Raw genomic sequence first — 25,853 nt, 5'->3', positions numbered from 1 at the left:
AAAATATCTTACGCGTTGACCCTATATTTTTATTGCATAAATATTTTCCTTCACTATCTCACTACACGCTCGGAAAATTATAGCAAAATTCACCGTGTTGATTTTTTTTATTACACAATCTTTATTGCGATATCGCGCGATATTTGCATCAAATATGGACGTCAGAACGTAGAGAAAAATGAGGTAAAATCACAGACTATTGAGTAAATGTTAAAGAAAGACATCATTACAAAGACATTCATTTACTGAACATTATAAAATTAAAATGAAATAAATCGGATGAAAATTGATAAGAACAGACCGGTTTATTGATAAAAAAGACGCAATTTTGCCGCCACCGATAGAGGGCGCTTTGACGTCATAGTAACGCTGTTTATTTATAAAATAATACTGCAGAAGTACAGCTCACATATTTATACGTTTGCATACAAAAAATCATCAAGATCTGAGATGTTGTCATATTTCGGTCGGAAAGTAGCGAGCTACCTTAACTAAGTTCCGTGATTATTATTTTATTATTTTAGCAGAGGTATCCATCACATCATCATTATTATGGTAACTATTTTTCTATTTGTAATATGACTTACGAATTCGTTGAAACCCTTACCCTGCTGAATGTCTTAAAATGACCAGCTAATCTTTGAATTTTCGAGACTATCCATTAATTAAATATTAATATTTTGGGATATTAAGATGAACATGTATAATAGTATGCCATTAGCGAAGATCTTGGTCAGACTGCACGGATGGCTTATAACTTCCGGTTGCAGCATCGTAAGGGAAAGATCTATCAAGGATCATTATGTTATCAGAACTTTGATAGGGCTGTTATGTTTATTGTTTTAACAATGCTCTATATAATTATTAGGGGTGTATATAAGTGTTTTTATTCCTTTCAAAGAGATAGGTATGATATAACCAACTAGTAATACAAATAACTTAAAACAAAATTATAGAGTTAGATAATCTAACTCGAAAAAAACAACAACAACTACAATAGGGGCATCAATATAATTTTAGTTACATTAGTTGTATATTTGTTTTTGATTCATTTAGGTTGGTCTGTGACAAATCTTCCTGAAACTATCCAATCAGGACTGGTAATTTTAGAGTGTGCCTTCCTGAAAAAAGACGTAAATAAATGATACATCAATATTGTTTACTACAAGCATACTTGTGCACTTCCTGTAGTAAAAGAAACGGCAGCCTAAAAGTATGGAACGTACCTCGCGTCATGTTGGCAAATGTATATGACACTTTCTATTAGACATCAGGAAAATATCATGAAAAAAATGTACACTTCAATACCAACTGATATAGCGAAACATCAATAATAAAACATTTATCAATTTAAAATGGATTATCAAGGAAGAATGTAACAAAGTCCATATAGAGAAACATGTATTTACTTTACACGGATTAGATTGGAACTCATGTACTTGGCTTTGTCGTTCTATCGATTTTAAATTTCGATATGGAACAAGAATGGATGGAAACATTTCGATATGGAACAAGAATGAATGGAAACATTTCGATATGGAACAAGAATGAATGGAAACATTTCGATATGGAACAAGAATGAATGGAAACATTTCGATATGGAACAAGAATGAATGGAAACATTTCGATATGGAACAAGAATGAATGGAAACATTTCGATATGGAACAAGAATGAATGGAAACATTTCGAGCGAGAAAATGTTTTAATAGTAGCATCGGTATACATCTCTGACGTGTAAAAGAAAAAAAAACAAGAACAAACAAAGCATGTGGGTGTGGCAGTAAGGCATAAAAACAAAAGCTATTGTCGCATATTTAATTTAGACAAACGTTTGCGAAGATTTTCTTTTCTTTTTAAAAACAATAAAACATATGTGTACCATTGTAGTCAGGAACCCATTTAATAAATTGCTATTTGTGATCTGAATGGAGAATATAATGCTGATATTGTTAGTTGCCTTGCATCTTTGAAAAACATTATACAACTCAAATGACTTAATATGAATGGTGCTAAATAATTATTTTCATTTTTGACCCGAACTTTTTTCAATTACATGTATCGTATTACTTACCAAACTGACAGATGAAGCCCCTTTTCTCACTACAGTCACGATCTTCCCATCGGCCGGAATATTTATTCAATGCCATGGCAACGCAATCTTCTGTCCAGTGGTTATTTGGATCTAATCTTCCCGGATACCAATTAGTGTAAACAACGGCTTTTCCTGTACAATAAATTGAAATTCGAAAATAGGGCTAAATGATGACAGATGACTCATTCACACTCGAGTTCTACATTGACTCATTTGATGTGTGCATAAATGTCTTCACAATCTCGTTTTGGATGTAGTTTTAAGAGGTTTTAAGTTCATATATCAAATATGAGATAAACTAGACAATTAGAATTAGTTAGTATTGCTACGGGACAGTGACGGTAGCTTAAATTTACCACAGCAGTCCATGAACATGCTCAATCAAACCGTGTCTCCAACATTTTCAATTATGAAGTTTTGGGCCTTCATTAGGGATTATGCTTTTCTCTATTTGTTTTTCTTATTGGATTTAGATATCGGATTACATAAATATGACAAAGAAACAAACATATTTCAGAAGTATGCCTCAGACAGAGTACATTGACACAATAGTGGTAGGTAAAAGTACTGTTTTGTAATTGATTTCATTGAAATGTTTTATATATGTTAACCTTACCTGAAGTCCACTCAAACCTTTCCTCGTGATGTCTGTCATGAAGGCCTATCCATACAGATTCATGATAATAGGTGTCAATAACTTGGTGAACAACCCTTTGCTCAATGGAATTATCTATCTCTATTAAATGACCACCTTTCCGTTTACACTCTAGCTCAGCATTGACCCATGTGGTGTGTATATAAAGGAGTTCTAAACATTTATCTCCATATGCAAATAGCGTCGCATTATCTTTAGATATAACGTCTTTCAATAACACAGCGCAAGATGGCGTTGTATCTAGAAATATAGATTAGAACAAGCTTTTTGTAATTTAATTTAATTTAAATATGAAACCTACTGAACGGCCTTCATATATGACTGTACTGTTTACTGTTGACAAGAATACGACCTGAAATTATTATTAGGATACGTTAATACATTAATTTCCTATACAAATTAGAAGTGCTGCTTAGTCGGCAAATATTTTCATCTTTTCAACAGAAACAGCTTACAAGTCTTTAAACTGCCGTCTACCTTAATTCATCTATAGTGACAAATAAAAGTTCCTAATTCATGACAGGATAGATCCCAATCTCAGTAAAATCAGATCATCGTTTTCGCTCCGTAATTCTTCGCTTTCTAGCGAAAGGTTGTTGAGCGACAGTTAGGCTTTGATTTTAATGAGATTGGATAAATCCATTAAACAAATATTTAACAACATTGTTTTACATAACATTTGTTTAAAAAGTATTGATTTTTGTTTTCACTATTCAGAAATATCTGATAACTTATTCTGATATCATTTGTTAGTTATATAGTAAAAATTCTAGTAACAAAATAAAAAGAAGTAAGTTTAAAATATATTACACTATCAAACGAAGAATTATTTTCTATTGTTTGCAACGAAAGGATCACAATAAACATACCATAGTAAAAAAAATGCACTGTTTTCAATTGTTGCTTGACCACATTAATTTATATTTTTCATAATTGACTTGTATATATATATCGGATTTGGATTAAATCGGTGCAAGAGGAAGTGTAGACGGTAGCTTGCAATCACCTCTACTGTGTATGAAAAGGCTCAAACTTAACCTGCAACATTTTCAATTATGAGGTCATTTGGTGTTTGTTTTTTTGCGGAACTCTGTTTTCTCTATTGTTTTGTAAACAACACTTTTATCACTACCCTAAGCTGGCTTAAATGTATACATGTATATATTTCAACTTATATTAAAACATCAAAGTAGGGTCAAGAAGTTACCTATAGTTGTTTGTATTGGTCGCAAAGTTGTGGTCACAATTGGTGGTAAAGTTGTTGATTTTAAAGTAGTCTGTTGGGTTGTTGAGGTTGAAGGTGAATTTGAAGTTGTAGCATTTGTTTGGGCCGTATGTGTAGTTGTTCTTGTCGTAGAAGCTCTAGTTAATGTGGAGAGTGGCATGTGTGAAGATGAAACAGTATTTGGAGATGTAACAGGTGTTGAAAGTTTGGTAGTTTGTATCCTAGTAGACGAAGAATATGGAAAAGAAAATTTGGTCGAATTAATTGTTGTTGACGGTATTGTCGTGGAAGCTGGTATCGTTGAAGGAGTAACTGAAGTTGTTGAAGGTAACACTGTAGAAGATAGCGTTGGTAAGGTAGATGTGGTCGGCAGGTCTGTCGTAGACGTTTGCTTTGTTAATGTAGTAGATACTGTTGACTTTTCTGGAGTTGATAATTTAGTCGTAGAGGATGTAACAAAATGTGTTGTTGTTAGTGGTGCCGGTGTTGTTGTTACTTAAATAAAGAAAGAAAAAAGACAATGACAAGTTTCTTAACTATAAATACTTTACTTCTTATTACATTAAGTTGAAATAAAAAAAGAATCCATAAAGAACGCCAAAACATCGATACTAAAATAATGCAGACTCGGTTTGACAGAACGTTTATGGACGGTACTGGAAAGTACACCTACTTAGGCAGAGTTCAACACTGAAAAGTAACATTTGAATTAGGGAACATATGTATTCATATGGTGGTTATGCACGATTGCTGCAATTACTTCTGAATTCGTAAAACATCAAGTACTGGTCAGTAGTGTATTTAAATCCGTGCTATTAACTGTCCTATATTTTCAGAATATTTGGAATAATAAACCAAAAAGGTTGTTTCATCTAATTATCCTTTGAATCTGTCAAACATTGGCATATATATTTATAGTAAGTTTCATTCTGTTTGTTTATTTTTACCCTTATGGTTGTAGACTGATACTGTGCATAAACCCGTTATATATTTACTTGCTCTTCTATTCTGTTACATGAACACTCACAAATCCAATCACCGTTCCTTTCGTTGTTAAAGCACAAGTGTGGTATGATGACAATATTTATTATGTAAATTTACATGTTTGCAATCGGTCTTCTTGATAGCTGCATATCTGACCTTTATTCCGTGCAATATTGTATGACAATGCTCTTAATAAATCTTATTCCTATTTGCGATTGACATCAAATAATATTTGGTACACATTCCATTGAAACCTATTCATATCCATCCTTTTAATGTGTAACAAGTAATATCTAAAAGCCGTACCAAGATCTTCATCAGGTCGGCTCCCTGCACATATCTGTACCATTATCTGTCCATCTTTCTTTATATACCCAATCTACATTGCATGCATATAAAATTCATAGTTCAATCAACATTTCTCCCTTTAGTATGATTACAAAGGTGGGAAGGAATTTTACAATTTTACAAATTCTGTCATATTTCTTTCCTATTCTATTACAGCTTTCTGGTTATTTAAAAGTAAATGGTGACATCTACTGTCCTGTCCTTTATAAATAATAGAACTAAGCAAAATGCCATGCAAAAACATTTTATCAATCTGAAAAATCAAAATCTAAAATTTCATTTTTGTTTCAACAGCTATGTCAATATACAATGACTACCACGGTGAGCAATAACCGTTGAAATCGCAGGCATTTATAGAAGAAAATGTATATGGTACAATGTTTAAAATATATAAATATTGTACCAGTTTACAAATTGAAAACCCGAGCAAAAGCAAAAGCAATAATAGATTAAGTCACAAATTTTATAAGTCAGTATTACAGCTTAATTAACTTACTTGGTGTTCAAAACCAATACTTATCCAATCTTTATCACTGTCACCAGTTCCTATCTGATATTTACAATCAAACTCATACATGTAACCAATTGGCTGTGCTTGCTCCGATTTCTGAAAGTGACATAACACATTGTAATTGTTTATTTAAAGTATAAACGACTTAACAAAAGCATTTAATGTAATCTCGTGTAACGTATGACTTAAGTTATCATTAAATTTAGAATATATTAAAAACATTCTAAAGCATTTCCTGGTTCTCTATAATCATTGTATTTAATACAAGTAATGCTAATATTAGAATACAGATTAAACCGTTGCTAAGGAGCATTAATTATGTGGCTTTTTCCATGATATTTCTGCGATTTTCAACAAATTTCCCATGCCAGTATTTTCAGTTATTTGGTTGTCAAGGCGCAATGGTACCTCTTATTTCAAATTAGGAACGGGTTTATATAATCAAACATGGAATGCATTGACTAACCGATGGAAATACCGCTTTTTCAACATTGTAATTGCACACACAAGAGTAGTCGCATATCACAGTTTGAAGGAAAAGGTATAACGCCGTTAATACCCTACTTTTGTACAGATCCATTGTATCTGAAAATAAACTAAGTAAATGGCATAAAGTAATCTTAACAATAATATTCCTCTGAGAAAAGTTTAGAGTTGAAACTCTATGAAATACTAATTCAGAATAAAAGCAGTGGTTCGTTAGTATAATATAATCTTATATTGTCTTCAATGTTAAATTAAACATTTTGCACATTTTGCTACTATAGGCGGCATCCAAGTTTAATGTTTATCTCCTTTTTTTTCAATTAGAGTGATATTCCAATTTAAATATCTTTTTTTATTTTATAACCACTGCTTTATATGTTTTCACTTTTGTTGTCATAATCATAAAGAACAGACAATAACTAAAAGTGACACACTTGTCACAATGATAGATATACAATTGTATCAACAGAACCTTACAACAATCTAGCAGCTAGTGTATAATGAAGCAATAGAAATAAATGGCAGAACAAATTGTTTCGGTTAATTTGCATGCATGAGTACCCCAGCTTCACCATCTCCAACCTGTGGTTATGTTCGTCAAAATCAAACCATTTGTTTACCTTTTTTCCTTCTAGGTTATTATTTCCACATACAAACTTTAATACGAACACATTTCTACTTGTATTTAATTACAACATGATAGGATTATGACCTACTAAAGATAACACTGGGCACTGAAATAATGTTTCAACATTTCACAATCTTTGATGTTTTGACCGACGTACATATATCTTCTTACATTGAAGCGTAGTACTCATTTCACTTAAAGGCAAACTATGCTCACCCTTAAGTAAAATATTTTATTCACAGAAATTTATTGAAGTCTATTAAAGTCTTACCTAATATGTCTAATTTGAAATAAAGAATGAATAAACTGTGTATTGGAAGCTTCGATCGTTCCCTATTACAGATCAAGTAAAGTTGGTCTTTTCTAAAAAAAACCCAGCCCTTTTTTTAATAATACAATATACTCATATTGTGACCCCCCCCCCCCTCCCCATATAGTGTGTAGAATTTCCACAAGAACATTATACTTTGTATGAAGTTAAAACATGTTTATTTTATATGTACAAAGATACTGTGTTGCAATTTTCAATGTTTTCTAATATCAAATTTGATCATAGTCTACCTTTAATAGTAATTGAATTTTTGTTAAATGATTATACAATCTGAATTGTAGCTTGAAAGTGTAGTTTTTTTTATTTGAGACCGACTGACATCCTTTCATATAAAACGAGATTGAATCTCAAGCAAATTATTATATTTGCTCCATTGGAATTTATAAATATGACTTAAATCTCATGGAAAAATGAGTGACCACGAACAAAAAGGAACAGCTGTAGTACGAGTGTTGATTCGATATCGTAGACTTTACGTGTGTTTTCTTTAATATGATTATATGATAAACTATGCAAAATGTCCAGAAATCAAAATATTACAGGCATTTTCAACACAATTCCAAATTTTTTATAATAATATTATTATCATTGTTTCAATACGGTTCACATGCAAGCAACTTAGCAAAGACCCACAAATAAATTCAAATACCATTTGCTATAAAAACAGATTAAATAATAAAATAACAAAATACATAACACCATAAAAGTGGAAAATTTCTCGTGCTGAAAGAAAAGATATGATAGATGTAACAGGATGGTTAGATAAAAATCTTAGATGAGCGTATTGCTGAAACGTTTCTGACCTACATGTAGTAACAAAAAGATTATTAACACGATTCATGTTTGTTCTCATAATTGAAAGAGACTTTAATGAGATATGTTATAAGCTATTAATATGTCATTTCTTCAGTTACTTGTTGACGCGGTCATCAAAAGGCAAACAAAACAAAAAGCAAAAAGGATCTACTTTTACTTGTCATAAATACATACACAGTTTAATCACCGTTTACTGTCCTACTTATTTTGGCATTTGCCATATGCATAATCATATTATTAAACATTTTTACTGTCTGTCTATTATGCAAAAATGTTGAAAGAAAATTAACACTTAAAACTTTTACTGTTTAAATAATTATTTTCAGCAAAATTTATGGTTTATAAATGAACAAAAAAAACCAACAAAAACATGCAAATGATATACATTCAAGATCTTTATGGTACAAAGGTAAAAGGTTAGAAACTGGTAACATGCATACGTACGACTGACATTTCTTACAAACAGCTGAATGATGTATTTTTTATAACGACATGTTATGAAAAGGTAATTTATAAAATGATGTTTTCATTAAAGCAAATACAACCGAGCGCGGCGTATTTATCTTTTGTTTAATTTGCTGATAACTGAAAAAATGAAGTCTTGGATCTTTATTTTGCAAGTGGTATGTTCCATAAGCCTTTTTCTACATTGTTCGAACGGTATGTATATTATTTTCTAAACATTTTTTATTCAATGTATTAAAAATAAACACTCTAAACTTTCTACTTTCTTTAATAATTCTTAAATTATCAATTACGGAAAATTTTTGGGTAAGATAATAATAAGTCGCCGCCCGTCGTTCGTGAAACGCCCAATTCCTCATGGGATACGCTTTGTAACGATTTGCCCACCTTTAATTATAATTTGATAAACATTTAAAATATTGGATTGGTTTACTATCGGCACATTTTCCATAAATATCTATAATATTGATAAAACTGTACCATTTAGATATATATTTCTTTCTTGGTTTGTTGTCACTTTAAATATAACAACATAATTATTAATGTTATAATATAGCTTCCATTAATGACCAATTCAATTTCTTTTTATTCAAATTTAATATTTAATTTCATTTTTGCTTCAAACTATCTATTGATAAACTTCAAATCCTTCAAATCAATATTGATTTGATCTTTTAGCGGCGTATGAATGTTATGAATGGACGGCTGAAGATAAAAAAGAAATGGGTACAAAACCTTCTGTATCCAAAGAAAAAGCCCAGTGCGAAAAGCGGCACAACATCTTTTCAAATGGGGATAATAAAGGGAATATAGGCTGCGGATCATGCAGGTGCTGCAAAAGAAGTATGACCATATCGTAAAATGTTACCGATTTTTTAAGCAGAGTAAAACTTGACATAATATCTTGGATTAATATATTTGTTTCGTCATGTTTGGCGAGGCTTTCAAATTTTACATTCTAATTTGCTCCACTTTTTGCCATTGCAATGCAAGCCTTGAGTAGCCCGTCATAACTTGATGACAAGTTATTACATACAGCATGCTTTATTATGATAGAATGGTAACTTTCAATGTTTATAAAATATGAAAAATAGCAAACCAAAGTGCCATAATACAATACGTAAATACATCCCGAACTCTCCCACCAAACAACGAGTTATCGTAATAATTGTTTCTACATACTACAATTGGTGGTTAACAAAAGTCTGATGTTAACCCATTACATGTACTTGTTACAACTCAGTAAACAAGTTTTCATGGCGTCCATGACTAAAGTCGCCTCAAACTTAAAACTTACCCGTATTACTTATTTGTAGTTGAGACATTTGGAAACATAATTGTCATGGTACCGTTCTTTGTATTTTTCAGTCAGCATTCTAAGACCTGTAAATACAGTGTCTCATGGAACGTCTATCATACTAAAAATGAGGTGCAGTCTCCTTACAAAGTTGACGACGAAGCCTGGATCACTGTGTTCAACTTGAGAGAATAAGCAGTGTTTCATGAAAGCCTTTGTATTACAGTCGACCCTTTAAATGACTAATAGGAAAGCAACGGGCAACTTTTGATCCCTGCGAGTGTACAAAAAGAAAAAGAAACAAAGATTTTTGTAAGCTCAACATAAACCAATAACTTTTCGAGTTGAATCGATGTCTTACATTCAATTTCAAAATAAAAACAACTAATGCAAATGCAATTTAAGGCGTTGTAGCTATGTTTTTGTTGTTGTTGTTGTTGTTTTGACTGCTGTTAAACGATTAAATGAAGCAATAATTCAGCCCCGATGATAATATGACTAAATTAAATCTACGTGTAATTGAGAGAGTAAAATAGTTTATCTAACGATACAAAATTGACGGACAAAACTGCCTGGGCTTGAAAAAACTGGATTTAATTTAATGTCTCAAATCTCGCATTTTTAACCTACACATTTTTGTACGTTTATTAAGGCTGTATTTTAACTAAATTTATTACGTTATGCATAACGTTAAAAACACATTTTTGTTGTCCCGTTGTTTCTTTGGTGAGCTGCCGACGCGTTCATTAAAAACGGTCTTCTTTTACTTCTTATAATTTTTGATATATTTTTTCACCGGTCACTAACATATTTTTGCATTTGCTCTATGCAACTGTATTACAAAATATGATGCGATTTTTCAGGTGAATCATTTTCAACTTTCTATTTTATAAATGAATATTTATCAAGTAAAAGTGCATGTTTTTTTTTTGTTGCTTGTCTTTTGTTTGTTCTTTGTTTTTTTGTTTGTTTTTTTTTTGTTTTTTTGGGGGGTATTGTTTTTTGTTGGTATTTCTTTTCGGGGAGGTTGTTTTTTGTGTTTTTTTATTTGTTGTTGTTTTTTTCTAATATAAAAACACATACACTTCAATGGTTTCATTTATTTCTTAATAAAGGTACATACCTTTCACAAGATCAAGATTGATGCGTAGTAGTGTATAATTGACTGGTCTGAATACAGGACAGTACTTTAACATAAGACGAACAATTTAAACCATGCTCTTATATCTGATTCAAATGTGACCAAGGACCGTATGTTTGTTTCTTTTGCTTAGTTTTCTGGATATAATGAACGCTGGGAACCTTGTAATATGGACATTATGTTTCCTTAACGTTTTTATACATTGTTCAAATGGTATGTGTTTTTTTCTATTTATTTTATATCATTAAAATTTCATAACATGTTTTATCATTTTGCTGTTTAATAATATGAACTTTCTTTTTTTTTTCATTTCGAATTCTTTATTTAAATGCCTTCTTGATTACAAATTGCTTCATAACGACTTGTCGGGCTATAAATACGATTCGGCCCAAAATGTTAAGACGTGTCAGATTTTGATAAAAATGTTAACGTTGAAGAAATACTATCTTTTTAGAGGTATATGGTAGAAAACATTAAAGCCTCCTCGCTTTTTTATAATTTTCTACACATTACAACAAGTGTCAAGTGCTTACGTAATGCTCAAAGGATACAATGCAACAAAACAAAAGAAATAAAAAGAAAAGAAACACCTCACTGAAATATAATACAATAATAAAGAATTTCCAATGATAATAAATGATTGACATATTTTGCATATTGTGTCTTAGTAAATTTTATTTCGGGTTATAGTTGCAACACACCGACACTTCTAAAATCATATGGCGACTTTCCATCTTTATTGGTGGAAGAAGACCTCAGGTGCCTTTCTTGCATTATTTCTACCACAAGCGGACATTGAAGAATTATTGACGTTCTCTGAGCTATTTGTAAAGATTCAAAAGTCCCTGACCAGTCCTACGCATAAACCCTTCCAGCCTGCTGAATCTCAGTAAGGGCTTATCAGCTAGTAGATCACTACTAACTGTATTTCTCCCATTAACACGTCCACTGTGTGAGAGTTTTGTCATCATTTATTATTAGCTCTCTGTATATTCTTATCTAATGGCCCCTAACGTTGAGGGATCAAATTTCTTAAGATACACTCACTTTTATCGATGTTATTTTTTTCTCTGAGTCTGCGGCCAAAGTGAATTGTGAAACTTAGCAATTATTTGAATTATTTGTAAATATACTTAATATCACAAGATAAATTTTAGCTACTTAATGAAATACCTGTATAAGTGATAATCATCTTCTTAATTAATAAACTTCCATAGTTAAGTGTCACTGTTACTCATGTTACTGAGTGAACTGCCCTACCCGGAAAAATAACACGATAAAAAACAAACAAAAAAAGTCAAACATTGTTACAGATGTAATTTTTTACTGCAAAGTGCAAGACTCTTAACTAAGTGACCAGGTAAGTGATATTTTTATTATTAGCTCGACTATATAAAGTATATGGAGAGCTGTGCTACTCACCTCGGTTTGTAAGTCGGCTCCAGCGTGCATACTTTAAATTAATGCTTATGTGCAGTAAACATTTTATCTCTTACTTTTTTTATTAGCTCATCTGAGGTCAAAATTTCTTTAAACAACTTCTACCCCTAAACCAATAAGCCAAATTTGTTGAAACTTTGCAGGAGTGTTCCTTGCGTAAAGCTCTACCAAAGGTGTTCAATGCAGAACTTTGGCCATAGCAACCAAAAAAACCCTTATAAAATCTTCTTTTAAAAAATCCAAAGAGCTAGAGCTTAGATATTTGGTATGAAACATCTTTTACTGAGTGTCTATCAAGTTTGTTCAGATCATAGCCCTGGGGTAAAATTTGGCCCCGCCCTGAAGGGTCATTAATTTTCACATGTACACATGTATTCCTTATCATCATACACATCATGTGATAAGGTGTTAAACTCAAAAACCCAGTATTTCCAGAACTATATCCCCTTGAACATATAATTTTCCATAAAATAATTTTATTTTTTACTCTAACGTCTTCATTTAATAATAAGTGATTGAATTCAAACTTCAAATATGTGTTCCTTACCATCAACTACATCATATGTGACAATGTAATTAACTCTAGCACCAATATTTTTCCAGAATTATCTCCCCATGAACTCATTTTTTTCCCCAAGTAATGTTACTTTTTACTTACTTCTTTATTTCTTAAACTCATTTTTTCCTCATAAATGTTTCTTTTTTACTTACTTCTTTATTTCTTAAGGTATATACTTCTAACTTAAAATAAATGTTCCTTATACATGTGTGACAAGATTCATAACTCTAGCATGAATATTTCTAAAATTATTTCCCCTTTGAACTTAGATGATTTTTATCCCCCCGGTGGCATATTAAAATCGAACCGTCTGTCTGTCTGTCTGTCAGTATGTCAGTCTATCAGTCCGTCAGGCTTTATACATATAGACAGTGGTGGTCGTGTCCGCTCTGAAAGGATTTTATTTTTTTTTATATGAAATAACCATAGATGTATGGTGTGTCGCGAACGAGACTCGGGTTCCTACGACTAAGGTCAATGTCACTGTGGGGGTTCGAACTTTGTCATTTTTTTATGTTATATATAAATATAGAAGGTGGTCGTGTCCGCTCTGAAATTTCAGTATGCATGAAAGGATTTTTATTTTTCTTTTATATATGAAATAACCATAGATGTATGGTGTGTCGCGAACAAGACTGGTCAATGTCACTGTGGGGGTTCAACAGTGTAGTTTCCCTTATATCTAAAATGTTCTCTATATCCTCAAGCTTAAACTATACATTCTTGAAACATGATAGGATCATAAAACATTCTAGGGTGCTGCTATCAGTGATACAGTGACAAGCCATGTAATTATAATTAAATGCTCATCACTGGCCAGAGATAGGAAATTTGGGGGGAAAACTGGAAATCTCGGGTTTATGCGTAGGACTGTGACGGGATTCGAGCTCACGCTTGATATGGGCAAGTGGTTAACAGTCAACGGCTTTTACCTCGGCAAAGGAACCCCAACCCTACCTTGTGTTGAAGCGTGTTACCTTGCTTCATATACTTCGATTTATTCTAACATTCTTAAACAGAATTCTTCATACAACTATCTTTTAGCGGCGTATAAATGCTATGAGTGGACAGCCGAAGATCAAAAAGAAATTGGTTCGAAACCTTCTATTGCAAAAGAAAAAGCTCAGTGCGAAAAGCGACACTTGATCTTTACACAAGAGAATAATGGAACGTATGAAGGTTGTGAGACATGCTCGTGTTGTAAAAGAGGTATGGTCATTATCTATTTATGTATTAATATTCATCCTTACTCCTTTATTAATCCGAGTATTTTTTATAATGATACATCTTTTGTATATATATTTATATTCATAGAGATTTATAGTTTTACATTGGTATTTTAGAGGCTATTTTTCGTTTTGATGTGACTCGGAAACATTACTTTTGCAAAAAAATGCCAAACTTTAGTCATTCCATTGTACGTATTGAAAAACTATTTTAATAAAACGGCTGTCATTGTAAATATTCATAATAAATAATACTAATAATTGTTTTCTACAATTTTATCTCCACTCGGGCAGCAATATATTTTTTCAAAGCAATAGAATACCAATTATTGAAAAACTTGTGTGTAATTGAGCGTTTCTTTCTTTCTGGTACTTTATTTATTTACAATTACACTGTATTTATTTAGTTATTTATATATTCTTTGATTATTTATTTATTTATTTCAGTAAGCCTTGGGGCTAAAAGAGAATCTTTTGGATTGGCAAACATATTAAACATGAGGTGCAGCCTCCTTAAAAAGATAACGGGCATCTCTGATCGACAGTGTTTTTCTTAAGACAAATGGATTTTGTGATATGTTAAATTATGATGATATTATAAAACATTGGATTGATCCTTATTTGAAAAACAAAAGATTTTACCATTGACATGTGTTGTTTTCTTAACAATTGTGCTGTGGTGCAATTTCTATTATAATCAGATAAGGAAGATCTTGGTTTTGTAGGGATCTTTGCTTTTTCTTATTGTAACATACCGGTTATGTTGCATTTGACTTTTGTGCTGAGCACATTAAAAAAAAATTATGGGCAAAATACAATGCCATCTTCTAGTAGCAAAATTATTATCATAATATATTTTGAGCAATATATACAGGTGAATATACACGTAGGCTGTTGTCAAGTATTATTAATGTTACATACGTCACGTCAGTTATATTTAGGTTACCTAAAGGTGATCATCTATAAAGGAATAGCTTTTTTATAACCAACACATGAATTGAAATTTATCCCTATACCTCATTTTAAAAATAAAAGAAAAATGCAATAAATCAATAGTGAAATATTAATTTTCATGTAAATACCGCATTCCATTTATAAGGTATTATTCAATATGTTCCCCTTTGTGGCAGAGGAGTTGTCTTTAAGGGATGAGGCATCAGAATTTCAGCCACTGTTTATCCCTGCAAGATCAAAATAGGCGACTTAATGGGTTGGAATAACTAAAGGCTATGCAACTCTTAGCTCAAGCAGATGTTGTGGTTCTTACAGCTAGTGTTGTTTTAAGTTTGTAACACTAAAGATAAGCCAAATTCATCTTTTCTTTTTCGGCGTCATATGACTTGTATTGTGTTAATGAGCAAAACAAACAAAATTAATCAACATGTATCCGTCCTAGGATTGTGCGGACGACAGCGTGCCTTAATACATTTAACTGTAAATCTGTAACATTTTAAGTTTAGCCATATTGGGCAACCTCAAGTGGTTTATGAACTGAGAAATCCTAGAAATTACTGTACATTACAGACCAGCACATTTGTCTACACGCCGATTTTAATATAACTTATTTATTTATAGAATCTAAAGAATGAAATACGATTATAGCATACGTACGAGTATTTGTCGTATTAAACAACCTCGGCAAATCGGAAATATGGTAGCTGTGACAGCAAAATTATAAATCTAAATTTTTATGATCGTTATGCGCGTACATCCAAGTTCCACACATTTTGAACGCGATATCTTGACTTAAACGTATGACATACTCTACTTTCTCTTGTCGTTTCTGATTCGTTCATATGAAACGATCTACTTTTACTTTAATTTTTTCACAGGTCACTGACCTATAACATATTATTGTTGTATGCATGTCTAAGATTTTAAGGTAAAATAGTTATGCTGTTTTAAAAACTCTCCGTGTTATAAACAGATATATTAAGCGTGCATCTTAAAACAAATCGTATCGTTTTATGTGTTTTCGATATATTAGAAATTAGATAGGAATACACGAGCTACAGGTCATCAACTGGGAATGTACTTTAACCATACTTGCATTGTTTACGAACGAATGATTGATGTAGTTTGATGACTTTATAAATATAAAGAAAAGAAGTACAAAAACAGTGTTTTCACATTTAATGCAAATGTGACCGAGAGTAGTGTATTTTTTTATTTGTTAGCTGCTAAAATGAACGCTTGGGTTATTGTTATATGGATAATTTGTTTCATCAGCATTTTCGTACCTTGTTCAAACGGTATGTCGTTATTTCTATATTCTTAATTTTCTTTCATTTATATAAAATGTTTTATTTATTTTTAGTACTGTTATTTTTTTTAAAATTATTTTTTGTTGTTTTTTTATGTACAATTTATTTATTTATCTATTTTACTTATTTACTTATATTTTGCTATTTATTACTTTGAACTTTATCATTTACTCAACACTAACTAGACGCCTGAAGGTAATATATCGAATTACCTCTTTTGTGAAATGTCCCATAGCGATTCGCTGCGTAACAGTTTGGTACATATTTATTACTAAATGCCAAACACTGTATGACCAACATCTTCCAAATCGTGTAACCTGAGATAAAAAAGTTAACGATGAAAATGGCTTTATTTTTGCTACAATTCAGTTGTTGATGCATTAGGTGAGGCGGTAAGAACACGAAATCTAAGATATTAATTTATACAAGGAAAGAACATATCACCTAGGACTGAAATGATATTAAGCCCAATTGAATGATTTAAAGGTTACTTGAAAAACAAAAGTGATAGGCAATATAACATCTCAAATGTCTATCCTCTAAGACCTATAGACGTTGGCAAGAATAATATTGTAAACGACGACTCGCACGAGTATGACAATATTTACTTCCAAACCAGCCATTTTGGGTTTCTTAATTTTGTTTTCGGTAATTAATAAGTTTGATTGAAAGGGTAAAATATTTTGAATAGCTATTGCCTGGACTAGTTGCAATTAGAATTTGGCAAAACGCTATGTGGCGAATCGTTAATGGGACGAACCGTTATTGCTTCTATTATAATTTAAGAATAAATAGGCAAATCGAAACTAATTTTGGATGTTTAACACAAATAGATGTATGGTATATATGAGCCGCGTCACGACGAAACCAACATAATGGGTTTGCGACCAGCATGGATCCAGACCAGCCTGCGCATCCGCGCAGTCTGATCAGGATCCATGCTGTTCGCTTACAAACCCTATAACAAGTAGAGAAACTGATAGCGAACAACATGGATCCTGATTAGACTGCGCGAATGCGCAGGCTGGTCTGGATCCATGCTGGTCGCAAAACCATTCTGTTGGTTTTGACGTGACACGGTTCATATAAGGATTTACTATCAAATATTATAACATTCACCCAAAACAAATTCTACAAACCCTCAGCGGAGTATAAATGCTATAAATGGACGTCTGAAGATCGAAGAGAGATGGGCTCAAAGCCATCGACTGCAAAAGAAAAAGCTCAGTGCGAAAAACGAAACGGCAACTTTACAAAAGGATTTAATGGAAATTATCCAGGTTGTGGAACATGTTGGTGTTGTGAAAGTGGTATGACTTTTATCTGTATACTTCAGTTAGTCTGATAATGATTAGAGGAATCTCCTTTTGTACATAGCAATTCTGGAAATTTACCCCAGTTGATTTGACTGGAAGCTATTTCTAATGTTTATTAACACAAGGTTTGGGTCAGTCCGTACGAGGTTATGACAAGCTGCATGTTAAATTACGAAATGAATGGTTATGTGTTATGTTCATAAATGACTGTACATTTAAAGGTTTAAAAGGGAGTAAAATACAGAGACATTGATACTACATGTATATTAACTGTACTGATTTTCTCCACCAAATTCTTACAAGTTAGCGTTATAACTTTCTCTAAAAGTGTTGGTGTAAACGAACTAAACTTAAAATTGATTTTACCAAAGTACAAATTATAACGGGGGCAGTAAAAACCTGCCATACAACGTACTAGCATTAAATATTATAACTATATTTTGTGTATATTTCAGTTACATCCTCATTCTCTCATGGAACGGCGAACGTAATGAGCATGCTGTGCAGCTTCGTGAAAAAGTTCACGAGAAAACCCGGATCAAACTGTAATTCTTGAGCAAACGAGTGTGGTTTAACGTTAAATAAGGTTATAAAATGTATATATGAATAGGGCATCATTCTAGAAACTTTAAGGTAGATATGGTAAAAAATATTGAAAGAAGCAGTTAACGTTGAATAGTAATGTTGAAGAAAACAAGAGTGTCACTGCATTGTCTCACGGAACGGATAACATATCAAGCCTGTTGTGCAGCAGCGTGAATATAACATAGGAGTTGTATAAAATATCAAACTGTACTTCTTGATAAAAACGGTGTTGTATATTATGGACTAAGCAAAATGCGTATATCTTTATTGTCCTATAATTTAAATAAACAAGGAAAACTTTTAATATTTGTGCCAAGGTATACAAATATAAGTGACTTATTCTAAAAGTATCACACGAAAAATGTTGAAAGGAAATTTTTAAAAGTATTAATAGCAACGCTGACTACATCATGTCAATATATGTATATTATCTTAAATAGTTTTCAGTGTATGTATATTTTGAAAATATTTTAGAATATTGCTATTACTTCGTGTTGTACGCTTTTTCATGAAGATAAAAAGTGGATGTATCTGTCGGAAAAATCTGATTTTATCATTCAACCTATACATATTGTTGAAATAAAACAATTACTTTTTTATAAATAATTGAATAAAAGTATTGTCTTATCATTCACATATTAAGTGTAAAATGTTTGATGTAATCTCAACATATAAAAAGAATCAAAGAATCATTGTACCCTGTCTTACAAGCCTAAACAATACAATGTATACGCTGTATTGCAATTACAAGCCCATGTTAATACTTCCGATCACTGTACCTTTCTTGGTAGCATATATTTCAACTTGAATCATTTTTGCGATAACAGGAAGTAAAACTGTCTCAATCAAGCCGCGTCTGCAATTTTCATGTAATTTTGCTGTGAAGAATAGTTCCGAGGGATCACCTTTTCTCCATATTTTTGTGGTACACTGTGTGTTTTAATGGTTAATAATGTAATGGTTGTAGCTACTATTTCATGTACAATAAAAAATTATATCTAACATTTATTGTGACTGAAAGTATACTATGTGTTCCACTGTGCATTTGAAATTTTGTCTGTGTTTTGCGTTTTCATAGAGTTTCACATTTCCCCAAATGCAGGTAACTATTTAATATAAACACAACTAAGCGCCTAACGATAGTCTTTATTTTTCTATTAACATGCTGTACAAATATGAAAACTTTGGGTACTAAATTGTTTTACATCAAATGAAAACAAACTCAAGCCAATAAGACAAACTTTATATTTCTATAAAAAATCTGTACAAGTTTTAAGACTAGAGTTCTGCAACTGTTATATTAAATATTATCCAACAATTATTTGAGCAGAATCGATATCTGAAATACAAAGACAATATTAAAAGATAAAAAAACAACCTTATATCTCTAGATTTTAAAAACATACATTTCTTATTGTCAAGGAACCAAATTATTTTATCTAACAAAATTTCATACAAGATATTGTTATAAAGATGTTAAGACAAAGATATTTCAATTTGTAAGTTTTCATGAAATTGATAAAACATTTTTTGGCATCATGATTATTTTAATAAAGATAATATATTTCGTTTACTTTTTGAATATCAATAGAATTTTTATGATGGACCTTAACCTACAGGCACGTTCTTTGGCTTCATTGTAAAGCAAATTAAGTAACATAACATTGGACGAAGACTTTTTCAGTTATCATTTTAATCGGGATATTGAAAATGTTAATAGCAAATAATGTAAAGCTGTTAAAACTGAAACATACCAAACTGGCAGAGGATAGGATGAGTTTCTCCGCTGTCTCCAAAAATGAATTGATAACCGCATGGTATGTCGTCCCATTGTCCGTTCTTGTACGGGATGAATGCAACACAATCTTCCGTCTTGGAGCTTTCAAAATTTGATTCATGTCCAGGAATCCAGTTGGTATAATTAACAGCATTTCCTACACACCAAAGGTTAAATGTAACTTGGTAATAAAGCAGAATATGATAAAATCCTTTAACCTTTTAAATCTTTAGGTTAATTTCCCATATGACTTATAATGATAAATATATTACATATAAGTATTTGATGTAAATAATTAGTGTAAGAAACCTAAAATTTTACATGTAATCTGCAGGAATGAAACGAACATGCATATAATTGACAATAACAGGTAAACCTGTTGTCCACTCAAACTGTCCCTCAACACTTGTATCATGCAGGCCAATCCAGACAGCATGTTGAGGTGAGTGACGATTCATGAAATACTGGACAAAACCTTGCTCGTCTGCGCTATATATGTGTGCCAAATGACCGCCGCGGCTTTTACACATACTTTCACCATGCTCCCATCTAACCCTTGTGTGTAATATCAATTCGTAGCAACTTCTTCCATATTGACCAAGAGCTGCACTGTCATGGAGGGCAGCCGTTTGTACACTTGCAGAACACATATTCGTATTCCCTTGAAAGCAAAACAAAGGTTAAACAATTACATACGAAGCTTTTGCTTTTTCCTTTCATATTGAATCATTTGAGTGTATTCAATAGTGAAACGTAAAAATGTTACATTTTGAATTTAATATTATCTAATAAAATATATCAATAAGTGAAAATGTTTTGTTTATGCCAAGCCAGTGTTCTGGTGGTCGGGTTGTTGTTACTAGACTAACAAATGACGTCCATCAACCGGCATATACACATTGACAGAAAAATCTATATACATTGTATCAACAAAAAACAAACCGTCTGTATAGGATCCTGCAGGAGGGGTAGTCGGTACATAATTGGCGCCATAAACTGCATATGTAACATAAATGCATTTAAATAAACGATTATATTCTTTTTTTCTTGCTTATTATTATTATTATTATATTTATTTATTATCATTATTGTTGTTGTTGTTGTTGTTGTTATAATCATAATAATAATTATTATTATTATTATTATCATCATTATTATTAGTATTATTATTATTTTCTGTTCAAACAATTACCACGATCATCTTTCAATGAATAAAATGCCATGATATTTTTGTTTTGTAAAACAAACAGTCTAGGATAATTCTATAAAATGCTTTGTTTCGGGAAAATGTAAAAATAAATTATTTTTAAAAGCATTAAATAAAACAATTTTGATAACACTGCCATACTCACCATATTCGCAAATATATGCATATCTATCTAGACAGTCCATATCCTCCCAGGTACCCGTTAGTGGTCCCATGGCAACACAGTCTTCTATATTATGAAAAAATATATCTTTTCTGCCAGCGTGCCAATTAAGATAAGCCACAGGTTCTCCTGTAATGTATATACAGTATGTTGATAACGATTACTTAAAACGTAAATACATATGAACAAAGTTACCAAGCTTGTAGATAATAACCAATAACGCCCATTATAATGATATATCCTTATTTATGAATTCATTCAAAATATTTCTTGATTCGTTATTGGTCTAAAATAGAAGGTATGTAAAACAATAGATAATTACGTTGACTCATTTAGTATCATTTAGTATCAGCCGCGACAGAATTGTTTATTGTTGTAGTATTTGCATGTGTTAGATGCATGACGCGACATATTTGTGTAGCAGGTAATTAAATGTTAGAACAAAAGACTTTTATTTCTCATATAAATATTCATATTAAAATATCAAGAACCATATCAAAGCAACCAAAATTAAGTATATTTACTTTAAATGTATTACTCAAGCAATATCAACATTCGAAATGATTTAATGAAAGGATGCTTAGATGGTACCCGAAGCCCATTCGAAAGTTTCCTCTTTATTCATGTCATGTAAGCCGATCCATGTGGGATGCCCATAGGCTTTTACATATTTATACACAATTTCCTCATCTAAGGCGTCACCAATTGTTGCTAAATGTCCACCTTTACTTTTACAATCTCTCTCAGCATACTCCCAGCTGTGAACAGTTGTAACCATTTCATAACATTTTTGGTCCTTCTTGTTGATAAACAATGTTCCACTCTCCTGAGCAGCGCTTTGTTGAACAATCATTGGACAGCCTAATGTTGATCCTGAGTGTAAACCCAAATAGTCATTCGCATTTTGAAAGAGTGTGAAATATTGTTGTTTTAAATACTTGTAAAATAAGTTAGCAATTAAATTTTTTTAAAACACACAATCATACGAGATGTTCTCTTAGGTAAATTATCAAACAATCGCCAAATCTCAAAATGATTTATACACTGACCTTAACATAGTTATGGAATTAAACTCATGAAAAATCATTTTAGAATAAATGTGTCCAAAATACAGACACTGTTAGTATTTTATTGTACATATTGTATTAATATAATTGTTAATTGTATATATAAGTTCTCGCCTATTCACCTCAACATAAGTCGTTTTGCTCGAAATACCTTAGGGAATTATAGAAACCCGTATTAGTTTTAAGAATTGATGACTGTATGTGATTCTAAATTTTGGCCACATGAACGTCAATTCTTTCAAATTCGATGCGGAATAAATTTATGTATATGAACCTGTTGTATTTCCGTTGTCAGTTGTTACTGTAATAGATGCTACAGTAGTTGTGGGATTAGGTGATGTTGTCGTAAGCATCACTGCTGTCTCTGAAGTTGTTGCTAAATGTGTTGTTGACTTTACTGTTGTCGTTGTTGTTGACATAACTGCCGCCGTTGATGTCGATTCCTGTGTTGACATTGAAGTTTGTACATAGGTTGTCGTTGATTCTACACTTGGTGAGGTTGATGTTTGTACATTGGGAGCAGACAATGTCGTCACTAATTAATAAATATGATATATATAACATTACAAAAATGGCAAAGGGGTGATCTTTCTGAAGCAGTGAAAACAACAAAATTTTATGAAAAATACAGACTCAGTTTGGTAAAGCCTGTTTATAAAAGATAATGAAAAAGTGTAACGTCTCTCAAGCGACATTGCTAGCGTGCAAGAATCAATGATCCCGAAGGACCAGAAACAATATGACAACAAAGTTATTTACATACTACAATTTATAATCTTATGTCTTCTATCAACAATGTCAAATTTTCTTTTAAATTTTCCAAATTATTAGTTTTATGATAAAAATTTGCATGATTGTGAAATATTTATTTATCACAAAGTATTCAATGTGTGTAATAATGTACATTACAATCAGGAAGTCAAAACGTTATTGGTATACAGTATTCTGTGTTGTTAAAATTTGAAAGTATAAATAAGCATTTGATGAAATTTACATCTGTCATCCAGAGATACTTCGCCTGGGCAAACTTGGACTTTTGTATTGTCATCTGTTTTAACAAAGCCTGTCTGAAAAATATATGACTAAAGTGTTTATAAACAAGAGTATGTGTAGAAGTAAATCTAAATAAAATGGCTTATGCGATACTAGTAATGTCTTGCTGTATTGTCTTTAAAATAAAAAAGTAATGTACTTAAATCTGTCATTTTGATGTATCAAATTTCCAATCTAACATTTCTTTAAGAATTCTGCCAATTGTTTTAAAGCTTTTGGCCAAAGCATAAGACATACGAGGGACGGTCAGAAAATATCTAGACTTTTCATGCTCCTCTCTTTCCACGTGCAGCTATATACACACATTATATATACTTTTATTATACAATAACGTGGTCAGTTTATTTTCAAAGAAAGTTGTGTATACACAGTATTTTGCCCTGTGATATATGATAGGTGTTTCGATCAAAAGGCAACCAGAGTAACCAATGCAAAAGAACATTTAAGTCGTTTTAATCGTGAAGGAGATAAGTTTTTGAACCGCATTATCACTGGAGATGAGATGTGGGTTCATTATTCCGAACCTGAGACAAAAGCTCAGTCAAAGCAGTGGAAACGAGCTGGTTCCCAACCTCCTAAAAAGTTTAAGCTGTCTCCTTCGGCTGGCAAAGTCATGCTTGTTGCCTTCTTGGATTCACGAGGAATGATACTTACTCATTTCATGCCAAAAGGTCAAACTGTCACCGCCAAGTACTATTCTGAAGTAATTCTGAAAAATCTCAGAGAAAAGCTGAAGCAAATGCGTCCCCAGAAAAATGTCACCCTTCACGATAACACCCTCCCATACCGCAGCAGCTACAGTGGAGGTTACCAACTCTTACAAATGGCAATTGGCAATCTCACCCTCCTTATAGCCCAGACCTAGCCCCCTGTTACTTTTATTTGTTTCCAGAACTGGGGGAAAGAAATATTAGACCAGGGCGGCTTTGATATCTGCTGTTACACAGAACCTAAAACATAGGTTTACGTCATGGTTCACAGCGGGAGTACAAAAGCTCCCACGAAGATGGCAAAAGTGCGTAGACGTAGGTGGAGAATATTTTGAAAGAGGGAAGAAATGTTTTTTTTAAATGTTGAATGGTTTTCGAGGACGAGTCAAAAGTCCGGATATTTTCATACTTCCCCTCGTACGCTGCATCTCATGTGCAAGGTTTTAAAGATCATCGACGTATGTTCACATTTGCAAATGTGTTTTGATCCAAAATAAACATATCTGTTAAATTGCGATTTTGAATGTCAAAACGGGCCTGAATTATTAAGAATGACTATATGATGTTGACCTTTCATATCACAAAGCTATAAAATAACAATGCATAATTACAGGTGAATTTTACATAATACGCGTTGTAAAGGTCAAAAACAAATGCACATACCTGGTGTTCATATGCAATCACTGTCCACTCTGCCGGTGCTAAAGACTTGCTTAAAGTTGGTTTACAGTCAAACTCGTACATGTAGCCAATTGGTTGGCTTTGTTCTGAGGCCTACATATAAGAAAAATTATTTAAGTTTTCGAAACCTATTGTATAATAAGTCTAATGTGAGGAAGAAAATAATTATGTACATGATATTTTAGTTGTTGTTACTACTAATATTATTTATTATTAAAATTGTGCTTCAAATGTGTTCTTTTAAATGTTTCTGTTGTTCTCTATTGGAACTGTTTGAACTCGTTATTTTCAATCATATATTGACCACGTCTTCATTGTCCTAAGTAGAAAGTCAATTTGTACGTTTGTTTACATGCGCGTTATTGGCACAGTCGTTCTGTGGCTTACTTGACAACTACTCATCCATCTATAAACATATGAAGTACACGTAATGGCATATTCATATTGTTGAAAAACATAAAAAATTGTATACTTACCGATGCCAGGACACTTTTTTCCACATTGTAATTACATAAACAATCAAAATCCGCCCTAACGTATGCACTTATCAAAGACAGATAAATAAAAATAATTAAAATCATTATGGTTACTCAAAGTCACTTTAAAACAGTTATGAATGTAAAATATTACTAGTTGACATAAAAATAGGAAAATGTGCATACAATGTCGTGAATTTTGAAATTTTACAGGTTTAAACTGGCCTTATCTATTTTTGTTGAAACATAAACGTAAATGAAAATAACTCAATGATGGATAAATTATAGATAAGATCAAAATAAGACATGACTTACACGTATTTGACACATATATATTCCCTAAGTTATC

General features: G+C 31.9%; 4 protein-coding genes across 6 annotated transcripts; 2 read left to right on the top strand and 2 right to left on the bottom strand.

Annotated features, from left to right (window-relative positions):
• Positions 1-997: 997 nt before the first annotated feature.
• On the bottom strand, positions 998-7,053 carry LOC132724192 (mucin-2-like). Of its 3 annotated transcripts, none has more exons than XM_060709011.1 (8): positions 6,926-7,053; positions 6,283-6,403; positions 5,802-5,912; positions 5,264-5,336; positions 3,956-4,468; positions 2,710-2,988; positions 2,073-2,225; positions 998-1,121 (listed from the first exon to the last, which is right to left on the bottom strand). In XM_060709011.1, the coding sequence occupies exons 2-8, from the start codon at positions 6,394-6,396 to the stop codon at positions 1,084-1,086; spliced, it is 1,281 nt and encodes a 426-aa protein (XP_060564994.1). In that variant the 5' UTR covers positions 6,397-6,403; positions 6,926-7,053; the 3' UTR covers positions 998-1,083. The 3 variants fall into 3 exon arrangements, with proteins under 3 accessions (XP_060564994.1, XP_060564993.1, XP_060564995.1); XM_060709010.1 differs by having other exon boundaries at positions 6,283-6,401; positions 6,923-7,044; XM_060709012.1 differs by having other exon boundaries at positions 6,283-6,412; positions 6,923-7,025.
• A 1,537-nt stretch (positions 7,054-8,590) lies between these two features.
• LOC132724188 (uncharacterized) lies at positions 8,591-10,112 on the top strand. The gene is made up of 3 exons (XM_060709006.1): positions 8,591-8,737; positions 9,221-9,385; positions 9,911-10,112. Exons 1-3 carry the CDS (start codon positions 8,671-8,673, stop codon positions 10,024-10,026), a joined length of 348 nt encoding a protein of 115 aa, XP_060564989.1. The 5' UTR covers positions 8,591-8,670; the 3' UTR covers positions 10,027-10,112.
• Positions 10,113-10,890: 778 nt separating this feature from the next.
• Positions 10,891-15,002, top strand: LOC132724189 (uncharacterized). The gene is made up of 3 exons (XM_060709007.1): positions 10,891-11,193; positions 14,024-14,188; positions 14,653-15,002. The coding sequence occupies exons 1-3, from the start codon at positions 11,127-11,129 to the stop codon at positions 14,760-14,762; spliced, it is 342 nt and encodes a 113-aa protein (XP_060564990.1). The 5' UTR covers positions 10,891-11,126; the 3' UTR covers positions 14,763-15,002.
• A 4,596-nt stretch (positions 15,003-19,598) lies between these two features.
• Positions 19,599-25,657, bottom strand: LOC132724191 (C-type mannose receptor 2-like). The gene is made up of 10 exons (XM_060709009.1): positions 25,505-25,657; positions 25,011-25,121; positions 23,579-23,651; positions 22,859-23,119; positions 22,109-22,390; positions 21,500-21,646; positions 21,090-21,143; positions 20,524-20,808; positions 20,125-20,304; positions 19,599-19,709 (listed from the first exon to the last, which is right to left on the bottom strand). The coding sequence occupies exons 1-10, from the start codon at positions 25,607-25,609 to the stop codon at positions 19,678-19,680; spliced, it is 1,530 nt and encodes a 509-aa protein (XP_060564992.1). The 5' UTR covers positions 25,610-25,657; the 3' UTR covers positions 19,599-19,677.
• Positions 25,658-25,853: the final 196 nt, after the last annotated feature.

Source organism: Ruditapes philippinarum, unplaced genomic scaffold, assembly GCF_026571515.1.
Source record: "Ruditapes philippinarum isolate M1 unplaced genomic scaffold, ASM2657151v2 ctg3182_1_1_1_1, whole genome shotgun sequence".
Taxonomy (NCBI): Eukaryota; Metazoa; Mollusca; class Bivalvia; order Venerida; family Veneridae; genus Ruditapes; species Ruditapes philippinarum.
This window is presented reverse-complemented; position numbering and strand designations above follow the sequence as displayed.

Excerpts from the sequence above, each read along its gene's own strand:
- LOC132724192 (XM_060709011.1), bottom strand. The coding sequence starts at position 6,396 with ATGGATCTGTACAAAAGTAGGGTATTAACGGCGTTATACCTTTTCCTT. Across the intron at positions 5,337-5,801 it reads GTATTGGTTTTGAACACCAA|ATTGGGTATATAAAGAAAGA; the intron begins GTAAGTTAATTA and ends CATGCAATGTAG. Across the intron at positions 2,226-2,709 it reads AAGGTTTGAGTGGACTTCAG|GAAAAGCCGTTGTTTACACT; the intron begins GTAAGGTTAACA and ends TTTATTGTACAG.
- LOC132724188 (XM_060709006.1), top strand. The coding sequence starts at position 8,671 with ATGAAGTCTTGGATCTTTATTTTGCAAGTGGTATGTTCCATAAGCCTT. Across the intron at positions 8,738-9,220 it reads TTTTCTACATTGTTCGAACG|CGGCGTATGAATGTTATGAA; the intron begins GTATGTATATTA and ends TTGATCTTTTAG. Across the intron at positions 9,386-9,910 it reads ATGCAGGTGCTGCAAAAGAA|TCAGCATTCTAAGACCTGTA; the intron begins GTATGACCATAT and ends TGTATTTTTCAG.
- LOC132724189 (XM_060709007.1), top strand. The coding sequence starts at position 11,127 with ATGAACGCTGGGAACCTTGTAATATGGACATTATGTTTCCTTAACGTT. Across the intron at positions 11,194-14,023 it reads TTTTATACATTGTTCAAATG|CGGCGTATAAATGCTATGAG; the intron begins GTATGTGTTTTT and ends ACTATCTTTTAG. Across the intron at positions 14,189-14,652 it reads ATGCTCGTGTTGTAAAAGAG|TAAGCCTTGGGGCTAAAAGA; the intron begins GTATGGTCATTA and ends TATTTATTTCAG.
- LOC132724191 (XM_060709009.1), bottom strand. The coding sequence starts at position 25,609 with ATGATTTTAATTATTTTTATTTATCTGTCTTTGATAAGTGCATACGTT. Across the intron at positions 25,122-25,504 it reads AAAAAAGTGTCCTGGCATCG|GCCTCAGAACAAAGCCAACC; the intron begins GTAAGTATACAA and ends TCTTATATGTAG. Across the intron at positions 20,305-20,523 it reads ACAGTTTGAGTGGACAACAG|GAAATGCTGTTAATTATACC; the intron begins GTTTACCTGTTA and ends TTTGGTGTGTAG.